General features: G+C 39.7%; 1 protein-coding gene across 2 annotated transcripts in view; it reads right to left on the bottom strand.

Annotated features, from left to right (window-relative positions):
• The window catches only part of ITK (IL2 inducible T cell kinase), a 36,405-nt gene that overhangs the window by 2,415 nt on the left and 8,186 nt on the right, over positions 1-25,804 (bottom strand). Inside the window, exons 2-16 of one of the 2 annotated variants that reach the window (XM_063123332.1) lie at positions 19,608-19,712; positions 19,265-19,346; positions 17,919-18,047; positions 15,679-15,719; positions 14,979-15,014; positions 14,754-14,884; positions 14,339-14,404; positions 13,728-13,782; positions 11,849-11,928; positions 10,417-10,553; positions 10,038-10,112; positions 8,061-8,232; positions 4,961-5,177; positions 4,156-4,220; positions 2,353-2,471 (exon numbers count right to left, since the gene is read on the bottom strand). In XM_063123332.1, the coding sequence (XP_062979402.1) occupies positions 2,353-2,471; positions 4,156-4,220; positions 4,961-5,177; positions 8,061-8,232; positions 10,038-10,112; positions 10,417-10,553; positions 11,849-11,928; positions 13,728-13,782; positions 14,339-14,404; positions 14,754-14,884; positions 14,979-15,014; positions 15,679-15,719; positions 17,919-18,047; positions 19,265-19,346; positions 19,608-19,712 (1,510 nt within the window). Of the gene's footprint in view, positions 1-2,352; positions 2,472-4,155; positions 4,221-4,960; positions 5,178-8,060; positions 8,233-10,037; positions 10,113-10,416; positions 10,554-11,848; positions 11,929-13,727; positions 13,783-14,338; positions 14,405-14,753; positions 14,906-14,978; positions 15,015-15,678; positions 15,720-17,918; positions 18,048-19,264; positions 19,347-19,607; positions 19,713-25,804 lie in introns of both variants that reach the window. The other variant, XM_063123331.1, reaches the window with a different exon arrangement.

Here is a 25,804-nt window from a genome sequence, read left to right as displayed (position 1 = left end):
TAATCGTTGTACTACAATTACATGAGAGCCAGAAAATATTATTCCAAACTTTACCATTGATTTGCCACAATGATCTCATGTGAATATTGAAACTTTCTGTATCTTAGGGTTACTTTTTCACTGTAATCAAGAAGTGCCTGCTAACTGGTTGCTTTCAAAACAACCAGACCAAAATTCTTAAAAAACAACAACCCACCACCCCTGACATGATTGAGTTTGGACTAAAGCAAAACTTTGCACCAAACGTTTTAAAATGTTGTTCTATATGACTGTAAACAACCCCCCAAACCAGCATCGATTAATTTAAAATGAAGAAAAAATCAAACATTTTAGTTCAGTCAAACAAATATTTTTCTTTGACAGAAGTATTAATTGCAATCAAAAATTGTATGCAAAATGAAAAGCTATTCTGTCTCTGGGTCAATTCCATATTCACGTCTGCCATATTCAATGGTGGTCTGAGGCCAAGAAACATCTTTGTGATTCATGCATTTTAAAAGCATTTATACATTTAGGAGAATTTCTTCCAGGAGCCTTTATGGTTGGATAAACTAAAATATTAAACTGAGTTTGAGTTACTCACTCATACATGCAGGCTAGTTCTCATGGCTGGGATATTTAGATCCAGCTCATAGTATGGTTGTTTAATAACCGAGTAGAAAATAGGAACAATGGCGAATAGCAAAACATAAAAACTCACCAGAAGCATGATGCCATGGCAGATGCAAACCATGTTACGTGGAGCGATAAAAAATCACGGACAGTGCTGGTGTCTGCAAATTTCCTTCTGTCTATGGGAACTATTAAACCAAATATGGCTTAAAATACTTGGCATTAAAAAGAGTAGTTTCCAATAGGTTTGTAAATCCTATTGGATGATACCCAGCTGTACCTTTCCTTTTCATCAAACCCAGGTGAGGCAGTGACTGTTCTGAACCAGTGCCTGGGCACGGTAATGGACTGGATGAGGGCTAACACACTGAGACTCAATCCAGACAAGACGGAGGTACTGTCAGCGGGTGGTTCATCTGTCTGGCGAGGTGATGTTTGCCCTGTCCTGGATGGGGTTGCACTCTCCCTAAAGGATCGGGACCGTAGTTTGGGGGTGCTCTTGGATCCAGAACTGTCACTTGAGGCACAGGTGAACTCAGTGGCAAAGAGCACCTTTTATCAGCTTAGGCTGATATACCAACTGCACCCTTATCTGGACAGAGATAGCCTAGCTACAGTTATCCATGCTCTGATAACCTCTCATTTGGATTACTGAAATGTGTTATACGTGGGGCTGCCTTTGAAAACGGTCCGGAAGCTTCAGCTGGTACAAAACAGGGCAGCACGTTTACTAACAGGGACTGGCCGACGAGACCACATTACGCCACTCCTTTTCCAGCTTCATTGGCTGCCAGTCCAGGTCCAGGCCTGATTCAAAGTGCTGGTATTAACATTTAAAGCCCTAAACGGCTTGGGGCCAGGTTATCTGAAGGAACGCCTCCTCCCATATGTACCTGCCCGGACCCTAAGGTCATCCTCAGGGGTCCTTTTCCACGAGCCCCTGCCAAAGGAAGTGAGGCAGGTGGCTACCAGGAGGAGGGCCTTCTCTGCTGTGGCACCCCGGCTGTGAAATGAGCTCCCTAAGGAGGTTCGCTTGGCACCTACATTATATGCTATTAGACACCAGGTGAAGACCTTTTTATTCTCCCAGCATTTTAACAGTCTATAAATAAATTTTAACTTGGTGTTTTAAATTTGTAATTTTGCATTGCTGCTGTTTTTATCTGGTTGAGCTTTTATATTGTATTTTATATTATGGTTTTATACTGTTGTTTTATACTTTGAATGTTTTTAATTTTTGTGAACCGCCCAGAGAGCTCCGGCTATTGGGCGGTATAGAAATGTAATAAATAAATAAATAAATAAATAAATAAATAAATCTTTTGTCCTTCTTATGCATTCCTGGTCAACATCTGTTTGGGCACTGTATGAACAGAATGCTGGACTAAATGGACCCTTGGTCTGATCCACCATGGCGCTTCCTGTGTTCTCATTCAAAAATGATATGTCAAAAGTGACCAGAACGTCTTATCTTATTATTTATTTATTTATTTATATAGCACCATCAATGTACATGGTGCTGTACAGAGTAAAACAGTAAATAGAGAGACCCTGCCGCATAGGTTTACATTCTAATAAAACCATAATAAAACAATAAGGAGGGGAAGAGAAAGCAAACAGGCACAGGGTAGGGTAAACAGGCACTGGGTAGGGTAAAACTAACAGTATAAGGAAAAGTTCTTGAAGCATAACACTCAAAGTGATTATGAGAATGGGAATTTTCAGATTAAAGACTCTTACCAAATGACCAGACATCAGATTTGGTGCTATACCGGCTGTAGGAGAAAACCTCCGGTGCTGACCACCTGATGGGGAATTTGGTGCCCATGGAGCTGGTATATTGATCGTCAAGAACATACCTAGAACAGACAAATATGCTTAAGGCCACATAATTCCAGTGTCACATTTCACAGATGCTACTGTACATGGGGAAAGACTGTAGTTCAGTGGCAGATCACATGCATAAAATTCATTTCTCAGAACATCATAGAAGCATGAATTTGTTACTGTCTCCTACGCTCACACAATATGAACTGGCTCCTTGTAGCCATGGTCCACTAACACTGGTAAGATCTATCAAGATGAGAAACCAGGCTAAAAGCTCCATCACACCGGGGGCTAACGCGCTCCCTACCTTCGCTTCTCCACCCGTGTTTTCGTTCCTCAGTTACTTCCTCTTTCAAAAGAGGAAATACACAATGAACATGAGGTCCGTTCAGTCCACTGTTCTAATGGTGCTGCTTCTCCTGCACACAGTAGGAGAGAGCAGCAATTCCGAATTTAAAAAAAAAAACATCGGACTTAATGAGGGGCCAGAAGGGACAGAAAGTGTGTGGGAGGCAGACAATGTCATGTGAGGGACCTAAGAAAACTCCGTGAGTGCCCAGTAATGAACGTGCAATAAATCGCTTGTCAGATGGAGCTTTACGTGGTCTATGGCCCCCGATACCATGTCATGAAGAAAGTTAACAATTGCAACAGTGATATTACTACTTAACTGGCTTCGTACTATGACCAGTACTGCAGTATTAGTTGTAATCAAATAGACTGCTTATTGTAATTCTGCTATAGTCAAGATATTCACAGGCATTATGAGTACTAGTTTTCCTTCACCTCTTGTTAACTGTATTTAGAAAAGCAGGAACTTCAGAATGTTTATGTCAGGGGAAAGAATTTGGGTGGGCTAGAGAGTACAACTGGAACTTATTTACAACTTATTTACAACTTATTTATTTACAACATTTATATACTGCTCAATTATTTAACACAGATTCTAGAGCAGTGTACATAGATATAAACAGTAAAAGAAAGAAGATTTAAAAAGCAAATTAAAATTATTCAATTTAAAAACAAAGAAGCCATAAAAAACAGTGGCTTGGCAGTTGCGGAACGCTTCTCAAAACAGAGATGTTTTCAGGAGGTGCCAGAAGCAGCCTAGTGTTGGTGCCTGCCTGACCTCCAGGTGCAGAGAGTTCCACAGAGAAGGGGCCACTACACTAAAGGCTCTTCTCCTTGTGGATTCCAATCAGGCCACAGGTCCACGTGGAACCACCAGGAGCATGTTTAGCTAGTGACTGATGAAATTATGCCTGGAAAATAGCAGATGATACTAGGCAGGGTAGTGATTTACAAATGATAGGGTATGTGTTTTTCCCAGAAGGTTGAATGTGATATGATAGAGGTGTCATTGCCTATAGTATTCACAGGCATCCCATTATTGTCTCAGCTTACAGCTTTTATAGATTTTCACAGTGCTTCAAAACATGTTTGATTCGAGATGACAGTGGGGCAAAAGAAATCAGTGTGTTGCTAAACTATGGAGAATGATTCCTTCATTTTTCTTTAAAATGATTGTCGAGGGAGGGAGGAGTTAGAGGAAGTTGTAGCAAAAATGGAGCAGAGATGAGCTCCAGTCCAGACCAAACGTAGGTTTTGCCACTACAATAGGCTTGATGTTGGATGCACTTCAAAAGGAAGGAACAACATCAGTGGATTTCCACCCATCAAATAAATGGCTAGTTATGCATACAAGATTCAAATTACCGTGACATTCCAAAATCAGACACTTTGACAACTTGGAATTCTCCAACCAAACAATTTCGAGCAGCCTATGGAGAAGGGATAGAAGGAGGATATTAGCCGGGCTAAGCAGAAACTACTCACTGTTTTTCAGGAACATTTTGAGCCATATTGAAAAATAACAGTGCATCCTAGCCTTTAGACAATTTTTCAACTGCAGTTGTAAAAATATTTGACTATTTACTTTTCACAATCGTGCACACTCTCTCTCTTTCTCAATTGGTTTCATCTGTCTTCAGTGACATCATCATATAGCCTAATCTAATTGGCTAGGTAGCATAATGAGATCATCCTGTTCACTGCATGATTCCTGATTGGCTGGATCATGAATTGTTCCATGGAATTTTGACCTCCCTTTCAAGTGATTCTGTTTTCCCTCACTGCTGTCATCATATAGCTAAATATGATTGGCTTCATAGTGATGAGACATTATCCCATTCAGTGAGTGATCTCTAATTAGATTAATCCATGTTAATCCAGGAAGGAAAAAAGAAGTAATAACCCAAAGAAAAATAATAATAGTGATAACCCAAAGAAAAAAGAAATAGCCCAAAAAGGTAAATATTCTCAGAACTGAATGAGTTTCCTAGAAACATCTATATCAGGCCCCACAATCATTACTTTTGGCCCAAACAGTGAAATGGCAGAATATCTGGTGCAGCCCAAATTATTCAAAATTAAGGATTGCATGTGGCAATCATTTCATGTTCTACTCCCTTTAGGAGCTACTGATTTATTTACATGTGACACAGACATAACCCAGACATACCAGGTCTCTGTGGATGACAGACGCCTGCTCCAGATAAGCCATTCCTTCACACACGTCTTGGCACATTCCCAGGAGGTCTTCCTTTGAGAAGCTCCCCCGCTGGCCCTTTAGGTAATCAGACAGACATCCATACTCCATGAACTCGAACACTAGACACATGGGAGCTTGTTGCATGCATATCCCATGCAGCTGGACTAATTTGGGATGAGACAGCTTCCTGTTGATAGAGAACGTGAAATCAGTGTTGTCGAGTCCTTTGCAAAAACTGATATATGGGCAAATTCCACAGGAAATTGAAGAAAAGAGCAAGAAAATGAATATGAAGTTAAGAAAGCCAGACACAGGAAGGGCATATAAACAAATTAAAGAAGAGAAAGTGTGAGTCCTGGAGAATGTTCTGTTACACTTCTATCACCTCTGTGTGCATCTCTGGAAAACTAAAATCAATTCTCCACTGCTTGGACATATAAACAAAATTTCATTGACCCTTTTTCTATTTTCTGCTAAAGCCTAGAGCCTGGGTGAAATTAGATTAAAAACTGAAGAACACTGTGCTCATACAGTTTCCTCAACAAATCTTGTCCAGGAAAATGTATTACCTAAACCTCTCTAAAAGTAAACATGGGATCTCGGTTGAAGGAGCCAGAAGAGGGATGGGCAGATGCTTGCAGGAGCTTCTTTGCTTTTTATGAGCACCCTGAGATCCACCTAGTGCAAAAGATATATACTTAGAATTTTGAGCCAGTAGCATCAGTAGCATTGTGTGTACCAAAATTGAATGGAGCTCAATGTCCTTTCACACACAAATCTACCCCAAACTTTCTTTATTTCAGAACTATAATTTAGGGCAGTGGGGAATCGTTTTATTGCTGCTAATATTAAGCAACTGGGAGTCAGAAATACTTGCCAATCTTCTATAAATCATCTAGAGATCAACCATTAGATCCAATTTACCTTCTGCCCACCCCTCAGTTCTCTGAAAATTCTACAGAGAGCCAGGCGACTCTGCTGAATGGGTTGAGCTATGGTATGTGGGGGATCCCTCCAAAATGGGTGGAGGGACCTTCCACAAGTGGAAGGCAGATGCTGGATCCAACGCATTGCGTAATTATGATTTTCAAGTTGTACATTTCGTTTGAGTAATATCAAAACCAGTCACATCAAAATCAACATTTTCTCATTTTTCAAGAGGGGTTTATGTAGTATCAGCTGTCACAATGAAAACAAAATGAACAAGATTTTTCTTTTTATCATCTAGGGCAAGCTAACCTCTTTATTTTCATTTATTTATTACATTTTTATACTGCCCAATAGGCAAGGCTTTCTGGACAGTTCACAATAATTTAATTTAATTGTGAACTGCCCAATTATCGCGAATTGCCCATTCAAATTATTGGCCCATTTAAATTATGAGTTCTTTTATGAATTCTGAATCCTTTTAGAAATGTTGAGGTCACATTTCTTTGTGATCATGTGATTTCTTTGTGTTTCATTGCTGACCATGAGGACTAGAAATATAGTATTTCAAAATTATAGCAAAATTCACCTGTATTGCTACCATGCTGGCAAAATCTCTCGCCCCACCCACTATGTTCTCCTTCCCCCTGCAGTTAATTTTAAATATATATATATATATATATATATATATATATATATATATATATATATATTTCTGTGTAAATACAATAGTACAGCAGCCTGAAACTGCATAATTGCGGTAAAGCAGCACACTATGCTTTCCCTTAAGATCATATTAAACAATATAAGTGAAGAAAAGTATTACAATTAGTTTTTGGAGAAGTTTGTGGTCAACGTTGGCATAGCAATGGGAAGCCGGCAGTGTTATGGTCAGGAAACCTAGACATGCCTACACAGGAGTAAGAACCATAGAGCTGAATGAGACCGAGTCCCAGACGTGGGCGGCGGTCTCACTCACCTTCTCTGTGGGGTGTTTCGGTACTCTCTTTCCTTTCCCCTTCATAGTTGAGTGGAGAACCATGCCACCCTCCTCTTTTGTCAGCGAGACCACCCTTTGACACACACGCCCCCAACAAAAAACAGGATGGTCCAATATAGCGCAAGATCAGCAATACACGGGATGGAGGAGTGGCTCTATTGCATACGGAGCGGGGGGGAAACAGATTTTCCCTGCTCCAACATAAGACAGAAAAGGGAATGGAAGAGGCAAGATGAGCGCAGGACAGGGACGATGGCATGTGAGTACCACACTGAAAAACACATACCAGGCATGGTGAGAGTGTGATAAATCACTAGTGTGATGGAACTCATTATATACTACAGCTTTCCAGTTTGCCTTTGAAGCACAACAGTTTATTTATTATTTATTTATTTAGAATATTTATATACCGCTCCCCATTGAAAAATTTCGGAGCGGTGCACAAGGTAAAAATGAAAATAAAAACAGAATAAAACAGTTAAAACAAAATTTAAAAAGAAGCAAAAAACAACAACACAGAAATCCAAGGCTGCATGTTAAAGAAAGGCTTCTTGGAATAAAGATGTTTTCAGGAGACGCTGAAAGGAGTACAAGGTTGGAGCCTGCCTGACCTCCAGAGGCAGGGAATTCCACAGGAGGGGCGCCACCACGCTGAAGGCTCTTCCCCTGGTAGATTCCAATCGGAGGATGGATCTAGGTGGAACCACCAGGAGCAGGCCCTCGGATGACTTCAGTGACCGGGCAGGTTGGTAAGGGAGAAGGCGCTCTCTCAGGTATCCTGGTCCCAAGTTGTTTAGGGCTTTGTACACAAGTACAAGAACCTTAAACCTGGCCCGGTAGCGAATAGGCAGCCAGTGCAGTTCCCTCAGCAGAGGAGTTACATGCTGGAAAGGGGCAGCTCCAGACAACAGTTAACTCTGCTATGGAGGAAGGAAAAAACTGGAACAGTGTTTTAATTATCCAAAAGCTTACATTAGCTATGCCACACTAAAGGATCAAAATCCATGATTCTGCTTAACATTCAACTTCATGTACAAGATGATGTGCTTCCTCTTTATGTAACATTAGGTTCACTCAACATTGCTCTGAACTCCAGACTTCACAGAAAGTTATTGACGTTGGCAGGTAATTTGTTTTGCTTACATCATGACTTGGGCCTCCTCAATAAAGTCTTCTTCTGACATTTCTCCTGGGCGAATGGTCTTGATGGCCACTTTCATCCTGTCAAGCCAGTAGCCAAGATGCACCACCCCAAACTGACCAATACCAATCTCCTGCTCAAATGTCAGCTCTTGAGGATTTATCATCCATTTTCCTAGGAAGAGGCAGCAGAAGAAGACATCAAAACCTGGCTATTACTTTATGACAGAAAAAGCGTGCAGCGGAGGGCCTCTTACAGTATACCCCAGCTATGACGATTATTTTAAACATTCTGGGTGATTTTATTTAAAATTTAATTTTGTAATCCTCATACTAATGATAGTAATGGGATGTGTTTAGTTTCAGATAGTAATTCATCACTTTCCAATCTAGCACTCTGTCACAATATTTACTCTGCCCCCCCTGCCTTCGAAGGTGTCGTTATTCCGCTTCAGAAATGCTAGGATACAGAACATTTTGAGATGATTGAACCCCTACTACTACTAGCGTTGTTATGCCATGTGACTTTTCAGAAATGGCTGTGTAACATGACTTCAGTGGTGGGTGTTTTAAGTAGACAAGTTCAAATTACAGATGATGGCCACAGATACACCTGTTGAAACTTAGGTCTGCACCAAGCACATATAGCGGAGGTCCAATTTTAGAGCGATAGTGGTGGGTGCTAAATTCTCCTCTCACCTGTGGTTTACCACCCTGAAACCTCTCTCCCAGTTTCTCCCTAGTTGCGTTCTGAAACCAGATGGGAGCCCAGATGGGAAAAAAGCACCTGAGGGAGAGGTTACAGGAAGTAAATGGTGGAGAGAATTCAAGCTTCACCTTGAATTTTAGATCAAGCTTCACCTTGATCTAAAAACTGGATTCCCCCTCTCCTAACACACATATGTCTGGAGCAAACTAGGTTTAAACAAATGTGTTTGCTGCTGGCACATGGAACTGAGCTTAAGGAATTGGGAAGAAACTTCCTTTGGTCAAGTTATTAAGATGCTTTTGTCTATGTTATTATCTTTAGCTAGACTGAGTAATTTAAAAGCTTGCCACAGGGAAGATGGTCCAGATCTATTTTCCTTGGCCACAGAAATTAGGACCCAAAATAATGGCTACCTAGATTCCAATTAAATATCAGGGGGAACGTCCTGATGGTAGGATCTGTACAACAGTCTACCTACGGAAGTTGTGGGTTCTCCATCTCTGGAGGTTTTTAAGAAGAGGCTGGACAGCCACCTCTCATGGATGGTTTAATTAGTTTTCCTGCACATTGCAGAGGGTTGGTCTAGATGATCCTTGTGATCCCTTCCAACTCAACAATTTGATGATACTATGAAAATGGCTGCCCTCCAAATCTTCTCAAACACTGAGGTCCTAGGAATTTATTTGTAAAAGGCCAATGGGTGGATGTTTTTTGGTCTCTTCCTAATCTATAATTCTATGTCTTGTACTCTGAAGGGAGTATTCTATGATCCCAATCATTGCTGAAAACAACAAAGGGTCTATCCTATTTCAATGAGTCTACTCTAAGTAGAACTAGCATTGGATACAACACAAAGAGTTTTGTGCCACCTTAAAGACTGCCAGAGCCTTCATGGTCAGGTGTGGAAGCTTATGCCACAGTACATTTGTTAGTCTTTAAGATCCTATAAAACACTTGCTGCAAATCACAGCTATATCTCTGTGATTTGATCCATCTGTTGGTGTGTGCTTCTTTGTTTGAAGTTACTTTAGTGCCAGAGGTAATTGAATTGCCCCTGCAGTAATTTAGACCAGGGGTAGGTAGAAAGGAGATCTCCAGACTTGTGGACTTCAACGCATTCCTGACCATGCTGGCAAAGGCTTTTGGGCGTTGAAGTCCAAAACATCTGGAGATCTACCTTCAGCCCACCCCTGATTTAGACAATTGAACCTATCATGTAAGTGAAATGAATATAACTGAATAATGAACACAGTCAATTCAGGTCTGCTTACCATAGCTTAACCCAGCAGTTATAGGGGACTTTTCTCTCCAGGAGGAAACAGCATACCGCAAACGTGTAACAAGACCTGCATTGCGGAGAAGAATATATAGGGCTGAAGGAAAGAGGCAGAAGGGAGTGCCCATTGTAGGAAGGGAGCCAAGAGTGCACAGAGATCAAGGTGGTAGATTAGGGCCACATTTCACACACTGATTTGAAATAACCATCCATGTTTTTGTCACTGAAAAAGTCCTATAACTTCCAGTATCCCTCCAGGCAGCAACGCTGGCGGGAGCATGCTAGGAACTGTAGGCCTTTTTTCTGTCTAAATATGCACAATATTATTTCAAAATGGCCTCCCTCTTGTTCTTGCCTTTCCTGCCTGGACATACCTCCTGCGTTGTGCTGGTGATAATTGATCAGTTCTGGGACAGTGTCAAAAACATGCTTCTCTGCCAGGTAATACCTCTTGGGGCTGTCGCTTGTCTCCTTGATGTGATAATGTTTTATAACTGGGTTATTGTCATTGCTGAGAGAGAGAGAGAGAGAGAGAGAGAGAGAGAGAGAGAGAGAGAGAATGCAATTGTTGTTTTCAAAAACAGAGGCAGCTAAAACTCCAAGCAAGTGTAGATTGAGGTGTAAACTACCAAGCATTGATAAAACTTTGGGGACATCCTGGTTATAGCGCCTCTGGAGAAAATGAAATAATATTATTTGACTCTTGCAGCCTTTGTATTTCAAAAAGTAATAAAAACATTGTGGTCTCTTGAAACAGTTATTAGAAACTTAACAGTTTTGGGAACTCTGGGATGAGATATGTTTCATACCTTTTTTAATTATTTAAAAGTTTGATAGGCCCCCACCCTGTCCAGCCTTGCTAGTTGCTTCACTTCTTTTCAGCTCTCCTCCATTTCAGCATGTGGGAATCAGTGTTTCTCCAGACGTTGCATGAAACAACCCTGTCGGAAGTCTGAGCTACGTGATCACCTACGTTGATATAAGAGTCTGCCCCACTCATCAAATATCTCATACCTCTAACTACTAGGAATCTGCACATTACTAATGTAAGAAAAAGATTCCCAGACTCTTATATCTACTACAACCCTTCCTCTATCCACCCTGCAGTTATTTATCTTTTTCTCAAGGCATGCAAAGTTATTGCTACATCAGATCAAATAATAAAGAGGATTTTATATGCATCTTTTTTTTTTTACTGGGAAGACATGGGCAGAAATGAAAGTGTTTCTAAGGGGGGGGGGGAATTAGAAGCCCAGGGAAGTTAGTAGTTTTGGCAGGATGGGTGGTCTCTGTTAGAAATCTCTTTAATAAAGTAAGGTCTGTATAAGCTAGCAAGGAAAACTGGTAATGCATTTTAATACAGATACATACACCTTGGTCTTCTGGTTTATAATCCAATTCTAAATGAATTACTTGAATGTAAATCTCACAGAGTACATTTGTTTGGTATTTGAAGTCCAATTAAAATTATGTGAATTTAGGTCAAACTGATGTATAATTACCATTTTTCAAATATATACTTTGCGCAATGTGTCAAGTAAATTAATGTATGCATTTTTCAAACTGCAACATCCTGCATGGGCTTTTTGTTGTTGTTGTTTGCTTTGTTCATGCTGAAAATCGAAATGTAAGAATATTTTAACTGATGCTCTAATTTTTACAAAAATGTACAATTCACCTGCATGTTTTGGGAGGGGGAGAGAAGTGCAGAAACTTGCCATGTATGGCAAACTTTTATGACACAGATGTTGAAATATCCTCTCAAATAAATGAATCAATGCAAATGCCGGCTAAGGTTGTAATTACCTTAAAGCTTTTGTGAAGACAGAGACTGTATATGTGCCGGGTTGCCTCGAATCTCTCACCATGAAGGCCCCTTCCTTGCTCTGCAAAGAGATAGAAGAGAGCAGAACCTATCAGAATAAAGTTATTACTGCATAGGCTACATTTGTACAAAGAGGACTTTTAAAGTCTGAAACCCCTAAATCCCTTCCAGGTTACTTGCATGTGATAATAAATAAGGCAGTGAGTTCATATCTGAATTTATGCCTGAGGTGGTAAGCAAGCAGGAGTGAAGAAGGACAAGAACAAACGCCAAAACGGGTTTTAAACAGGCCAGTTTTATCAGTGACACTTCCAAGAATTTGGCAACACAAGAGTAGATCCACACTGAGGATCTGACAGCCCATCTGCTACTTGAAGATCCTCAAAAGACTTGCTGGCAGATGATGTGGACTTCTATGATCATCTGCAACCACTCACCTAGGGAGGTGTAGATGTCATGCCAGTCACCAAAAGTAACCTGACCCAAGAGCCCTGTCCCTGCAAGGCTTTTTAAGGACCTCCCCCACTCCCATCATAGAGGTGTGCAGGGTTCAGATTATGGTCTCTGCCCACGCATGAAATCCGCTTTTAACAAATAAAGCCATGACAGAGGTAGAAGTCAATATGATACCACACGATTGTTATCTGAAATGATACATCTCATTTCAAGACTTTTTAAAATTACCTGTTTCAACTTGCCTTCTATAAGTCTTTTAGAGTTGCTGGTATGAAATTAACAACCAGATTGGAAAATGTTTTAGTGTTTTGATACACTCATTAGACTAGACTTGGAAGCAGCTGGGTTTTTTAAAAAATAATATGTGGAATTACCCGGCTTATATATTGGTTTTATGCTGCTCTTTTACGATTGTTACAAATCTAGTGCATTTTTCTGGTGTTTTATTATTATGTAAGCAGCCTTGTGAGGATTATGCCCTCAGAGGCAGCCTAAAAACAATATACAATACATACATTGTTTACTATGAGGAAAGCAACCCCTACCCCCAGGTCCCAATGGCCAGTAGGGAGCCAGATAAAACTCCTACTTGACTCCATCAGTCAGGGGCCAATGAGAATCTACAGCAAAGCAATAAAACACACAACACACAGGCCAATAATAATACCCCAAAGTGGAAGGGAAGGAAGGAAGGAAGCAAGAACACTGAACATTCCTTTTGTGGCCTGTGAGTGAACCAGCAGAGAGAAGTCCTACAGCCTTTTCTGCATCAAGTGATCATTGGCCTCACCCCAAACCAGCCAGGACCAGGCTAAACACCCAGAAAGTTTGACCTAACGAGCAGTGACCCAGCAACACAGAATCCAGAAACCAAGTAGCTACAGCCATGCCACCACTTCCCTCCTTCATATCTCCACCCCCTCTTGTGCTGAGCATAAAGATGCCCCCACTGTGGACTGGAACTGGCTAAAAGGAACACATCTTAGAAAGAAGGGAAAGAGCAAATCTTCAAAGTGCGTGATTGGCGCAAGACATTTAATTTCATCCTGCTCTGTGCTAGATAGGTATTTCCTATTTCAACGTCAATGTTTCTCCAAAGAAATTCAGGGCATTGTCAGGTAGTAGTGGTTATGCTCAGACTTGATCTCCTCAACCATCATGTGATGCAGGTCAGGCAGAAAGCACAAGGTTACTCAGACAGCTTCATGGTTGAGAAGGGATTAGCGCAAAGAAGTGACATAAGTTTGGATAGTTGTGGCTTTTGAAATGCTCAATTCATTTGCCCATTGACTTCATCTTCCAATATGTTCAAAGTCAATGAAGCACTGGGGGGGGGGGGCGGGCGGAGCGGGATCTGACCATGTAAAATAAAAGAGGACTGCCACCTAAGTGGATCTGCCTTACCTCTTCTTTGAGCAGTGCTTCTGCCTTGTTTCTGCTGATGCTCTTGTTGTACCATCTGCAATGACCAAAGAGTCTTAGCATTGTATGTTTGGCTAGCCAGCTATAGTTTTAAAACCCTCCACTTTAGCCTTATTAGGGCTACCTACATCTTCCTACTCTGAACAGTAAAGTAAAAAAGAACACTACACATAAAATGGAACTGGCCCCACAAGTAGTGATAAATGCTAATTTGGAAAGAATATACTAAGCAACTCAGAATTAATGTGCCATCACAAATAAACAGGATTCTGAATGTTCAGTGCATAAAGTAACTGCGTGGCTATAACTATATCTGTCAAATGAAAAGGGGCTTAGGATGGCCATTGCCTTTATATGCTCTCTACAGTGAAGGACATTCATCAGACTAAATATTGCTTGAAATAGTTTTCTGCCCTTGACCACTTAACATTTTGCCATTAGCTCGGTAATGCTGATTTATTTCATGAAATGAAATTTGAACGAGTTTACACCTCCATTTGCTGATTTAAAAGCCACATAATTAATGGATCTTGCATCAAGCCTCGTGCTTTGGTAATGATAATGTTGCATTCAAAGAAACAAAAACATCTTACTCATATATTTGCAGATTTTCTGGTGATTTTTCTACCACATAGCTGCTTGGCACATATCCTTCATGGCTGTTCAAAATAAGACACCTTGACATTAGAATATTAGAAATTCAGGCATAAACAAGTGCGGATTAAACTTTCTTTACAATAACAGAGGATTCAGAGGGTAAATTTTCAAGTTGGGTTTACAAAAGGACTCCAACATGTGATTTCAGCATATATGTAAATGCTTAAATCTATGTTGGATTGCATTCTTCATGTATTGCACAATAGCCCAAGAATATTTCTAGAGGAAATAGCAAAGTAAGACACAATAGACTTTGAGAAAACTGTGTTGCTATTAACTTACTAAGAGCTGTAATTAAAAATAGAAGAAACATTCAAAGAAATTGGATGCTTCTTTCTAGGTGATACCTACCCATTTTTATCCTGAACCAACCACCAGTGGACTTCAGAGCTGTCAATAACATAATATTCTTCATTGCACCGTAATGGCAGCTCTTGGGGATTCTGGGCACTGTAGTCATAAATGGCAATTACTGGAGTTTCCTTGGAGTCAATAAATAATTTCTGTTCAGAAGAAGCAAAAAACATTTTTTTTAACAAAACACATTAAAAACACGAAATGAACTACAACAAATACATCTGGATGTATAAACGAGTGCCAGATTTCTGAAATCTTTCTACCCCTCTTTTAAGGTTAAAAGATTGCCAGAATTATGCATATATTTATATATGCAACCTCTTGCATTACATCATATGTGCAGTGGGATTACACATAGTAGCCCACTGTTCATGTATATATAGTATTTGTAGAATTGAGTGAATAAACCACATATATTATTTAAACAAATTTGTTATTTAGTTGCCATATTATGAAATACTACACTCAAAACCTGTAAAGGGAAAAAAGTATCATGTGATAATATCCAATTCTGGATCCATGCGTTGTATCCAATGTTTGTCCAATTAAGAGTAGACCCATTGGAATAAATGATACTTGTTGGACTCACATTGGATACAATCCATTACTACATTTTTTCCGAAAGGCTGTTAAACCCACCCACTGCCACCACCCAAAACAAATCACTATATAAAAAAATTAAGTAAAAAACCCCCATAACGTATACCTGCTCTTCTGAAAACACGCAAATATTATAGAAATATTTGAAGAGACATGCTATAAAAGTGAAACTATATAACAAAAATTATGCAGCCATTCAATAATATTTGAAATGTAAAAATTGAAATCAAATTTTAAAACTGAGCTTCAGCCTCCTTGTTTTGAATATTGGCAATGTTATGTCTCATCCCTTGTGCACTACACATTTTTCTGTCCTTACCCCGTTATTCCCTGGAGTTGGAGGAAGAGGTTTCTTGGAGACTGAAAACAGATAAATAAAAACAATATTACATATGAGCCAAAGCACAAAGAACAGTTGAGGAAATGATAGGTGTTCTACGAATCTGGATGTTTTCAAATAACCAAAGGATGGCTATATTTTCACAGGGAGAACTGGATGTTTGCCGTAGTCACTGGTCACATCTTCAATGGCTCAGAGTTTGAGAAAGGAAAGGGACGAAATAATAATCATTACTTAACCATATTGGCAGACACTGCAAGCAACTAGTTCTCAATGTGATTAGAGCTACTGTGCAGTAATGCTTTGTAACCATCATTTATTTATTTATTTATTTATTATTTAGAATATTTATATACCGCTCCCCATTGAAAAATTTCAGAGCGGTGTACAAGATAAAATGAAAAAACAAAATAAAACAGTTAAAACAAAATTTAAAAGAAGCAAAAAACAGAGATTCAAGGCTGCATATTAAGGAAAGGCTTCTTGGAATAAAGATGTTTTCAGGAGGCGCCGAAAGGAGTACAAGGTTGGAGCCTGCCTGACCTCCAGCTAATACTCACTTGAATCAATTCCAAGTAGATCTGCAAATTCTGTTTGTGAGATTCATATTCGACCATTCCAAAATTAGAAATACTTATGCCACCAGCTATTCTGTTACTCAAACCTGGGCTTCTTTGGACCTAATTTCCTTACTCTTTAGTGGGATTTTAGGATGTTTTAAACAGTTTTATGTATTTTATATTTACTGTTGTTCCCCGCCTTGAGCAGAATGGAGACGCGGGTAAGAAATAATAAATTATTACTACTACTATTATTATTATTATTATTATTATTATTAATAATAATAATAATAATACAGTGTTGTTATGAGGAAGATATGTAGGGCCCGATCCTTCCCTGCATGAGGCACATTGTCTTCATAGTAGCACTGCCAGTTCTTGATAGACAAAATTCAGGTAACCGGCTTGGTATTTATTCAACTCCGAATGCAGTAGAGCCCACAGGTGGGGTCCAGAGCGGTTAAAAGTTATATCCAGAGGCAGGACTCAGCAGCAAATGGGTGGAGCTTGTTGCATCTAGGGCAGAGCCTTGTGTACTAGTGAATGAAGCCACGGGAAGGGGCACAGTCTAACGTACCCACGAGTACAGCAGGCCTAGCAGTGAAGGGGTGGAATTTGGTGCGCACAAGAGTGAACTCCAGTAGTAAGTGGAAGGAGTCCACAAAACTTGTTCTGTTTATTTAGGATGCACACTCTTGCATGTGCTCACAAATCCCCAGCTACCCAATACAAATTACTATCAATCTAACATCATCCAGATTACAAATGAGCACAAAGCAAGAACTAAAAGTGCAAGCAGAGCAAAGTAAGCCTAGATGCATAGAAACTGGGTTGGATCCAGACTTAGCCATACTTTAATCAGACCCACTGAAATCAATGGGACTGAAGTTAGACATAACAAAAATCACATTGGTGACAATGGGTTTACTCAAAGTATGACTAAATCTGGATTCAACCTGCATGTCAAGTCATATGGGTGTATAACCCACACCTGTGCAGAATATTATTGAGGAATAAAGCATGTAGTCAATTGCCAGATTTATAAATGTGCAGTACTGAGGCTAAGAATTTCTAATCTCAAGGCCAATTAATAAATCTATGCTAGAGATTCAAACTGTACACTGAGTGAACCAAGTGAGTGCAAGTGAGCACAAGTGAGCCAAGCCAAAGACCCCAGTCAAGTGCTACCCCCAGGCAGTAACCCCTATATATACCAGTTGCTGGGGAACATGGGTGGGAGGGTGCTGATTATGGATTCCTGGTCAACAGCCAATTGGCCACTGTGTGAACAGAATGCTGGACTACATGGACCCTTGGTCTGATCCAATATGGCTCTTTTTATGTTCTTAAGTCGCAATATTAAACATTAGGGCAGGAGTGGGTAACTTCAGATATTTTGGCCTACAACTCCCATCAACCCATCTCATACAGCTGGAAGGCTACCAGTTGCCTATCCCTGCATTATGGAATTTAAAAGACAGGTATTGCTGAACTTCTCTCCCACTCCTGTCTTTTTAGGGAATATACTGAATTAATATTTAGAGATTTCTGGATATCTACTACCAGAGGTAGGAACATGTTTGGCATCTTACACCAGGCTAAACCATTCATTAAGTACTGATTCAAGGGGGATTAGGACATCCAGAATTAATGACATACCAGTCTTGGCTGGAACATATTCCACACAGCCGGTTGCCAGCTTTTCTGCTTGAGAGCAACATCTCCATCGTCCGTCCATCCAAAAATTTGGGTGAAACTTTGTCACCAAATTGTTGTTGTTCCTAGTTTCTGAAAAAGTTGGATGGAAAAATGAAGATTGTGTTAAATACCCCCAGCATATGGCAACAACCTTTACAGTTAGGTAAAGTTATGATGAAAACACTTATTACAGACCCTCCAAAATTTATATAAACTTCCAATGATTGGGAATTGAATGGAGAAGGTGTGATAGAAGCATGTGTTCCACTTGGCCATACACTCTACATGCAGAACTGCACACTGGTTTATATCTCTCCCTTTTTCATAATACTAGAACCCAGGATCATCCAATGAATTGGGGGTGGGGCGGGAGAGATTGAGGACAGACAAAAGGGAGCATTTCTTCACACAGCACGGAGCATAGGTAAACTATGGCATTTTCTACCACAAGATTTAGTGATGTGGTGTAGTGATGATCGCCAATTTGAATGGCTGAACAAAAGGCATTATTATTATTATTATTATTATTATTATTATTATTATTATTATTATTATTTTCTATGCCACCCAATAGCCAGAGTTCTCCGGGTGGTTTACAAAAGCTTAAAAATATAATATAAAGCATAATCTAAAAACAATTTAGACACCTTCTTGGAGACTAAGGCTATCATTGGCTACTAGTCATGGGAGCAATATATTGCCTCCAGCATCAGAAGTGGTACGCCTCTGTATACTGGTTCCTGGGGAATATGAGCAGGAAGCTGCTATTGCACTCATGTCCTGCTTGTGGGCTTCCCATAGGCAGCTGGGTTGAAGTGATACAGTCCAGAATTCTTCCACCACATGCATCTGCTCAAAGGTGACACAAAAATAGCATGAAGAATGAAATGTGATTTCACCTTTCTGCATGGCCACCAATTAATTTAAAATATGTTAAAAGTGTATTTAAGGCTGCATTTCTGTCTTTCATACACGTATACCAAGAGCAAGAGAGGGGCCCAAAAAGAACTTCAACAGTGCAATCCTATGTACAACTACTGGGAAATAAGTTCCATGGAGTCCTATGGAATTTACTCCCTGGGGAAGTGTCATAGGTTTGCACTGATATGAAATCAGTGGATGTGAGCTTTGACCTATGAAAGCTGATGCAACACTATATTTGTTAGTCTTTTAAGGTGCCACAAATGCACGGATCTTGGAATTATGTATTGATTTGAGGGATTCTACTGCGATCAGCTTCAGCTATGGGGCGGTATATAAATGCAATCAATCAATAAATATAAATAATATATAAATATATCAGTTACCTTCTTTCAGAGTCAACACCCATTTCTGACAGCTTGCTTGGCTGGGAGCAAACACATACAGCACATAGCTGTCATGAAAAATCTATGGCAGGGGAAAAAAGGGTTAAAATAAATTCAGGCCAAATAGGAATTGCTCATTTTGTATGTAGATTATCTGTTGCATTGCTAGAAATCAAAATCTGGGTTGGGTGTATTAACTGCAGTATAAATAAACGATCCAATATAACATTGAAAATGTGCATATTATCAATATTAACTTATTGGTGTATAATTAAGTTATGCGATATTTGAACATGCATAAGCCCTATGCCTTATGTTGTTTATGAGACTGACATTCACTTACCTGGAAAGGATATTTATAGTGACATGGAATAGTGATGTCACTTTTCACCATTTCTACGCATTTGATCTTGGACAATTCAATAGAGCCCTTTAGAATTCTTTTTTTCTACAAAATAAAAACACACACATACAGAATCCAGTTAATGATGGTTAAACATTTATATAATTAAGTAGGTAGGTAGTGCCTGCTTTAATGCTAATATTACAGCACCAGGCACGATAATGATGCCTTTAGTCTGAAAAGAACAGTGGTAAGGCTAAGCAAATCCATATTAGGCATGTTATGATTTTTCAGTATGAAACAAATTAAAAGACATAATAGGGAGAGAGAGAGAGAAAGATCCCTGAGGAAATGTTTAATTAAACTTCTAAACACTCAATTGCTTTATTTCCTGAGCTATACAATTATTTCTTTTCTCATTTTCCCATGCAGATTCAATGAAGCGCCAATCGATCAACTAGCAGCTACAAATGCTGGATCTATGAGGAAATACATTCATGTTTGGGGGAAAAATGCTACTATTGACTATGACTAGTGCCTCTGTTTGAATGCTTCTGAACATGCTTTGGAAGTAAAGTAATGGTTGGGTCTTTTTCCATTTCCCCCCCTGGGGCTCATAGAGGCTTTGGGTGGAGTGGGGGATTATTTTCATTAGTATTGTAGTTGAGAAGAAAAGGATCAAACTTCCCCTGTGCACTGCATTGCTGGCAAAAATCCTCTCCTCTGCCGCCTGCTTTAATTTTTTAGAAGACAAGATCAAGGTCCTGTTTAACGATGCATCTAATTTGAAATAGATTTTAGATGTGGTTATTTCTCACTACTGTAATCAAAAGCACTGGCACAGTTAGGGTTGGACCTTGAGGCAAAAGGCCAGAGCCCCACAGCCCAGGGCACCCCTCAAATGATCATTCAGAGAAAGGGCAACAGAAGCAAAGTCCATTTTGAGCTCCTTCAGATGAGCATTTTATTTCACACTCGTTACTGGGCATTCAGATTTTCACAGGTCCCTCTCACAATGTTGTCTGCCTCTTGCATGCCTCCTGCCTCTTCTAGCCTTCTTCGTGCCACAAAAACACCACAGCAAGTCTGACTTATTTTTAATGCTGTAAGTTGCCGCTGTCTCCTGCTGTGTGCAGAAGTAGCAGGATCAAAACGGCCCACTGAATGGGACACGTGCACGTTGTTTACTTCCTTTTTCAAAAGAGGAAGTAATGAGGAACAAACGTGTGGGTGGAGAAGCGAAGGTAAGCAAATGTGATTCCGCCTCCCACCCCGTGTGATGACGCTCTTTATTCCTGACGTCATGATGGTGCTGTGCTTTAAGTGAGTTTACAATGCAAAACTATTTTTATTTATTTATTTATTTATTTAGCACCATTAGGTACATGGTGCTGTACAGGGGTGATCAGTGTTTTTTTCCTTATTAAATCAGAATTATAAATTGTTGTTGTTGTTGTTGTTGTTGTTGTTGTTGTTGTTGTTGTTCTTCTTCTTCTTCTTCTTCTTCTTCTTCTTCTTCTTCTTACGTTTCAGGAATGTAGGAGTGATTGTAAAGCATGAAATGGCAGTTCTGGAGGGCGTGGCAGAGAGAAATCTTGGCTGTATGTGCTTCACAAATTAAGTAATATACAAGGCCATCCAAAGGGGGTCTGTAATGGTCCAAAGTTTGAAATTGGGTCCAAGGTTTGAAATTACATAGCTGTTGCACTGTGTAAAAGTTATCAGGAATGCAGACAAGGAGACTGTCAGCAGCTTTGTCCTCTCTCTGCTACCAGCACCCTTCCAAGGCACAGATGTTCTGACACTGCCTGGAGACCCTTGTTAGCATGGATAGGGTGACCCTATGAAAAGGAGGACAAGCCTCCTGTATCTTTAACGGGTGTATAGAAAAGGGAATTTCAGCAGGTGTCATTTATATGTATGCAGTACCTGGTGAAATTCCCTCTTCATCACAATAGTTAAAGCTGCAGGAGCCCTGCCCTCTTTTGTATCTAGTGATCCTATTAACTAGGATGGATTCGGAGTAGGAAACCATTCATGTAGACATGCCCCTAGAAATCTCTCTCTCTTTTTCTGCACTCATTTCCCTCTTCCATGACATCCTCAGGGCTCCTCCCCGTTCCTATTTTGTCTCTTCCATTCTCATTCCCCTCACATAAACTATCACAAACTTTCATAGTTCTATGAAATGGTTCAACCCAGGAGAAGGAGTAAATATATTTAAGTAAAAGTTAAGTGTTCAAATTCAGTGAGACAAATGAAGGCTGTCATTGGTAATTAATGTCAGTCTTGCAGAACGCATTAGTTTCTTACATTATGTCACTAACTTTAAGTTCAGGCAACAACACCTGAGGGATAGAGGAGGCTACTTTATTGAATGGAATCAACTATACACTTAAATGATATTTCCCATTTTTCAAGTTTAGAAAACTCAGTGGACTTTTTGTAAAGTTTACAGTATAAAGGAATAAAGGTTTACAATATAAAACATAGGTGGGTAACCTTTTTACCTCATAGGGACATATGCTGTGGTGGACAGGAGTTTGGGAGGTGGGACGAAACATACTGTTGGTGGGCGGGGCCTGGAATCCCCCTCCCCTTCACACACGGTCTCTCTCTCTCTTTCTCTCTGTCACATATACTCACACAACACACAAATACTTTTAAATTATATATTGATTTAACTTGGTTCATGGTATAAATTGTTTTTAACTGTGCATATTTATTGTTTTATACTGTATGCTTTTATCTGTACGCCACCCTGAGATCTTAATGATATAAGGCGGGATGCAAATGTTTTAAATAAATAAATAACCCATTGTCTGCAGATAATGTCTCAAAATTTCCTAATGGCATCATCTTCAAGTCAATGTGCATTCTGACACTAATCTGAAATAAGTGTGCTATGAGTTGCAGCCTGGTGGCCCTGATGCTATTGCCTGCAACACTTCAGTGCTCGCCGCAGTCTAGTCTAAGGTCTAATTTACAAGAGCAACAGGTCTTGAGTTCAGGCTGTACGACACTGAGCCAAATATTGATTGCCCTCCTTTTTCTAGGCATCTGTTTTGCTTCAAACAATGCATAGCCACAGAGGAGCTGCAACAGTAGCAAGGGCTGTCAGTCTTCCTCACACACAGCGGTTTTAGCACTGAAAAGCCACAAGGTACACATTTTATGTGAAGTATATCTTAGTGAAACAAAGAAGGCAACACAAATTAAAAAAAGCATGCTGCACCTGCACATTACTGGCTTGTAAAGTCTATAATGGAGTCCGTATCCCATATACACAAACCATCTGATAATAGCACATTTGGGCAAATGACACAACAAGCAGGTTTGTAGAACAGTGTAAAGCTGCAATTTCAGAGCAATCCTAATTCCAGGCTCATTGGAATTAGGATTGCTCTGATATAGTCTAAATTATAATATAATATTTTAAATAAGATATTCTAATAATATGTATGTGCTAGAGTGCTTCCAGTGCTAACCATTGGAAGGCATTGTGCTTCTCTTCCATCTCTTAAGTCCTATCAGATTTTCTGTGGCAAGAAAGAAGATGGAATAAGACATGGGAAATCATAGGAAGAATACAAGTGCATGACAATAACTGGACTCCCAGTAAAATTCTGAATGTAACATGGGGATGGTGTGATAAAGGGCTTGTCTGGAAGCACACATAGGTCTAATCGACACCAAGCAGGATATTGCACTATGAAAGCGCTATGAAAGCAGTATATAAAAGGCAGGAGCCACACTACTGCTTTATAGTGGTATTGAAGTGCACTGACAACTGTTGGGTCCCATTGAGACATAACCCCACATCCTTAATTTCCTCCCCTTCCCTGGGAATGACCCCTTTTACCCCCTAGCTCAGGTTTGTGAGCTCATAGCAGCAGCCAATGTGGTTCTTTCTGTGCCGGCTGTGAGGGGGTGAAGGGCAGTTTCCTGTCTCTGAGCTCGGAGTCAGGAAACTGAAATATCCAATGTCCCCCAGGGACTGTCTAGGGGTGTAAGATTTGAGGGATGTTAATCTATTAAATGTATAGAAGTTTTATAAGTAAAACACATAAACAAGTTTAGATTTAAATGTTAAAATGCCTGGGCAAATAAAAAGATTTTAGCACCAGGTGCACCTCCCATAGGAAAGCATTCCAAACTCGGAACACACCAATACCATTATACGCCAATTTTGAAGTACCGTTATATGCCAATTTTGAAGTTCATTAAAAAGCAATTAAAATGGAGTTGGATTTTTGAGGAAAGAAGCAAAAATAATGGTAGGAATCTGGTCCAAGGAGGAAAGGATTCAGAATTGTGTGGATAATGTTTCATTATTTCTAAACACCTCATTTGGATCCATTTTTTAAAATAATCTTATAGTGACATTAGGCAAAATGGTATTTCTAGGAATGTCCTTTTTCTTGCTTTGGGCACAGCCATGACTAGGAATGTCCAGTTTTTGTGAAATCTGTCCCATGAATGTTTTGTAGATTGTGTATTGTCGTTCATTCTAGCATCCATTCACAGATGGATTCAATTCATCCATTTTCTTCTGCTGCCCCTTATGCCTGGAACGCTCTTCCAGAACATTTGAGAGCTACAAGTTCAATCGCAGCTTTTAAAGCTCAGCTAAAAACTTTTCTTTTTCCTAAAGCTTTTAAAACTTGATGTTGTGCGGACTTTATACTGTTAGTTTTACCCTACCCTGTGCCTGCTTACCCTACCCTGTGCCTGTTTGCATTCTCTTCCCCTCCTTATTGTTTTACTATGATTTTATTAGATTGAAAGCCTATGCGGCAGGGTCTTGCTATTTACTGTTTTACTCTGTACAGCACCATGTACATTGATGGTGCTATATAAATAAATAATAATAATAATAATTCCCCCCCGGTATGTGGAAAAATACACCAATAATTCCATAAGAAAGTTTGTTATATTTTACATTATTCATGTTAGTACGTAACATTTAGCATATTGTTCCCCATTCCATTTGACTTTTCCTCGCGTATATTTTCCAGCATGGCATATGTCTCACCAGAAACTTGCACAAGAGTTGGGATGGTATTCTGCTTATCATACTTGTAGTTTCAACATTGGCATGCTATCTTGCTACATTGACATGATCTTACAATACATGAGAACACTGACAAAAAGAATTGAGAATTTTAAGTAGACATAATAAAAAAAACCCATGAAACTGCTGTTACTACTGTTCCATGTCTCTTTTTCATAAGGGTGTACTACAGTACAACATGTGTCAGATGTCATCAGGCTAGGTATCTCTCTGCCCCATATAACTGGGTGGTGGGGATTGGAAACTGCATCTTGAATGGCATCATGCTACATGTTGTGTTGAAGTACATATTTCAAGGAAGAGAAAGCAAAGTCACATGGAATGTCAGCATCTGAGAGTCTCTTGTAGCATCTTATAGCATCTAATTCCACACAAGACTCAACGTAGGCAGCCTTTTAACAACTGTGGATCAGCATCGGCAATAAATAGCAGTGTCAGAATCAGCTGCTCTCTGTCTCTGAGCAATCCGCACTGTTCACTATTGTCTCTACCATTGTGCTTTGCTCTTTTATATTTCCTTTTATATGGCAGCTGTTGCTGCTTCAAAGCATTATGCTGAAGAAACATCAGACCTAGTGCACAAGTGTTCCGAAGAAAACTCCAAAATAAGATTCCAACAAAGAATGACCAGGTGTGGCTGAAGCCCAGGAAGATACTTATTAAAAAAAAAGTTTTAAAAAGGAAGCTTTTGTTCTGGTTTTACATGCTTTTACACTGTATGAACATAATCTGCCATGCTTAACATTTGGAACCAAGTTTCTTTGGAATATTGTAACAAAAACCCAACCCCTGCTTCTCCAAGGCAGTTCACACTATTGTTATATTGTATTCATATATCCGCTTTTTAAAAGGAAGGAGAGAAAAAAAATAAAGCTGTTTATCACAGAAGAACTATATCATCACACCCAACATTACCAGAGCTTCAATCTTCTTAAAGGCAAGTTTTGCCATCATGTTTAACTATAATTCGCATCCCTGGCACAGAAAGCTCTTTCTTGTGTTTAGTACGTAATTTCCATTAACATTAATGAAAGGTTTGTACATACATCAGGGGAAGAATGAACCCCAGAAAATCTAGCAACAATAAGGGCCTGTGTCTTTGGAAATTCATTATACAGTGCAC

Source organism: Elgaria multicarinata, chromosome 3 (genome assembly GCF_023053635.1).
Source record: "Elgaria multicarinata webbii isolate HBS135686 ecotype San Diego chromosome 3, rElgMul1.1.pri, whole genome shotgun sequence".
Taxonomy (NCBI): Eukaryota; Metazoa; Chordata; class Lepidosauria; order Squamata; family Anguidae; genus Elgaria; species Elgaria multicarinata.
The sequence above is the reverse complement of the archived record's forward strand: the minus strand, read 5'-3'. Positions and strand labels throughout refer to the sequence as shown.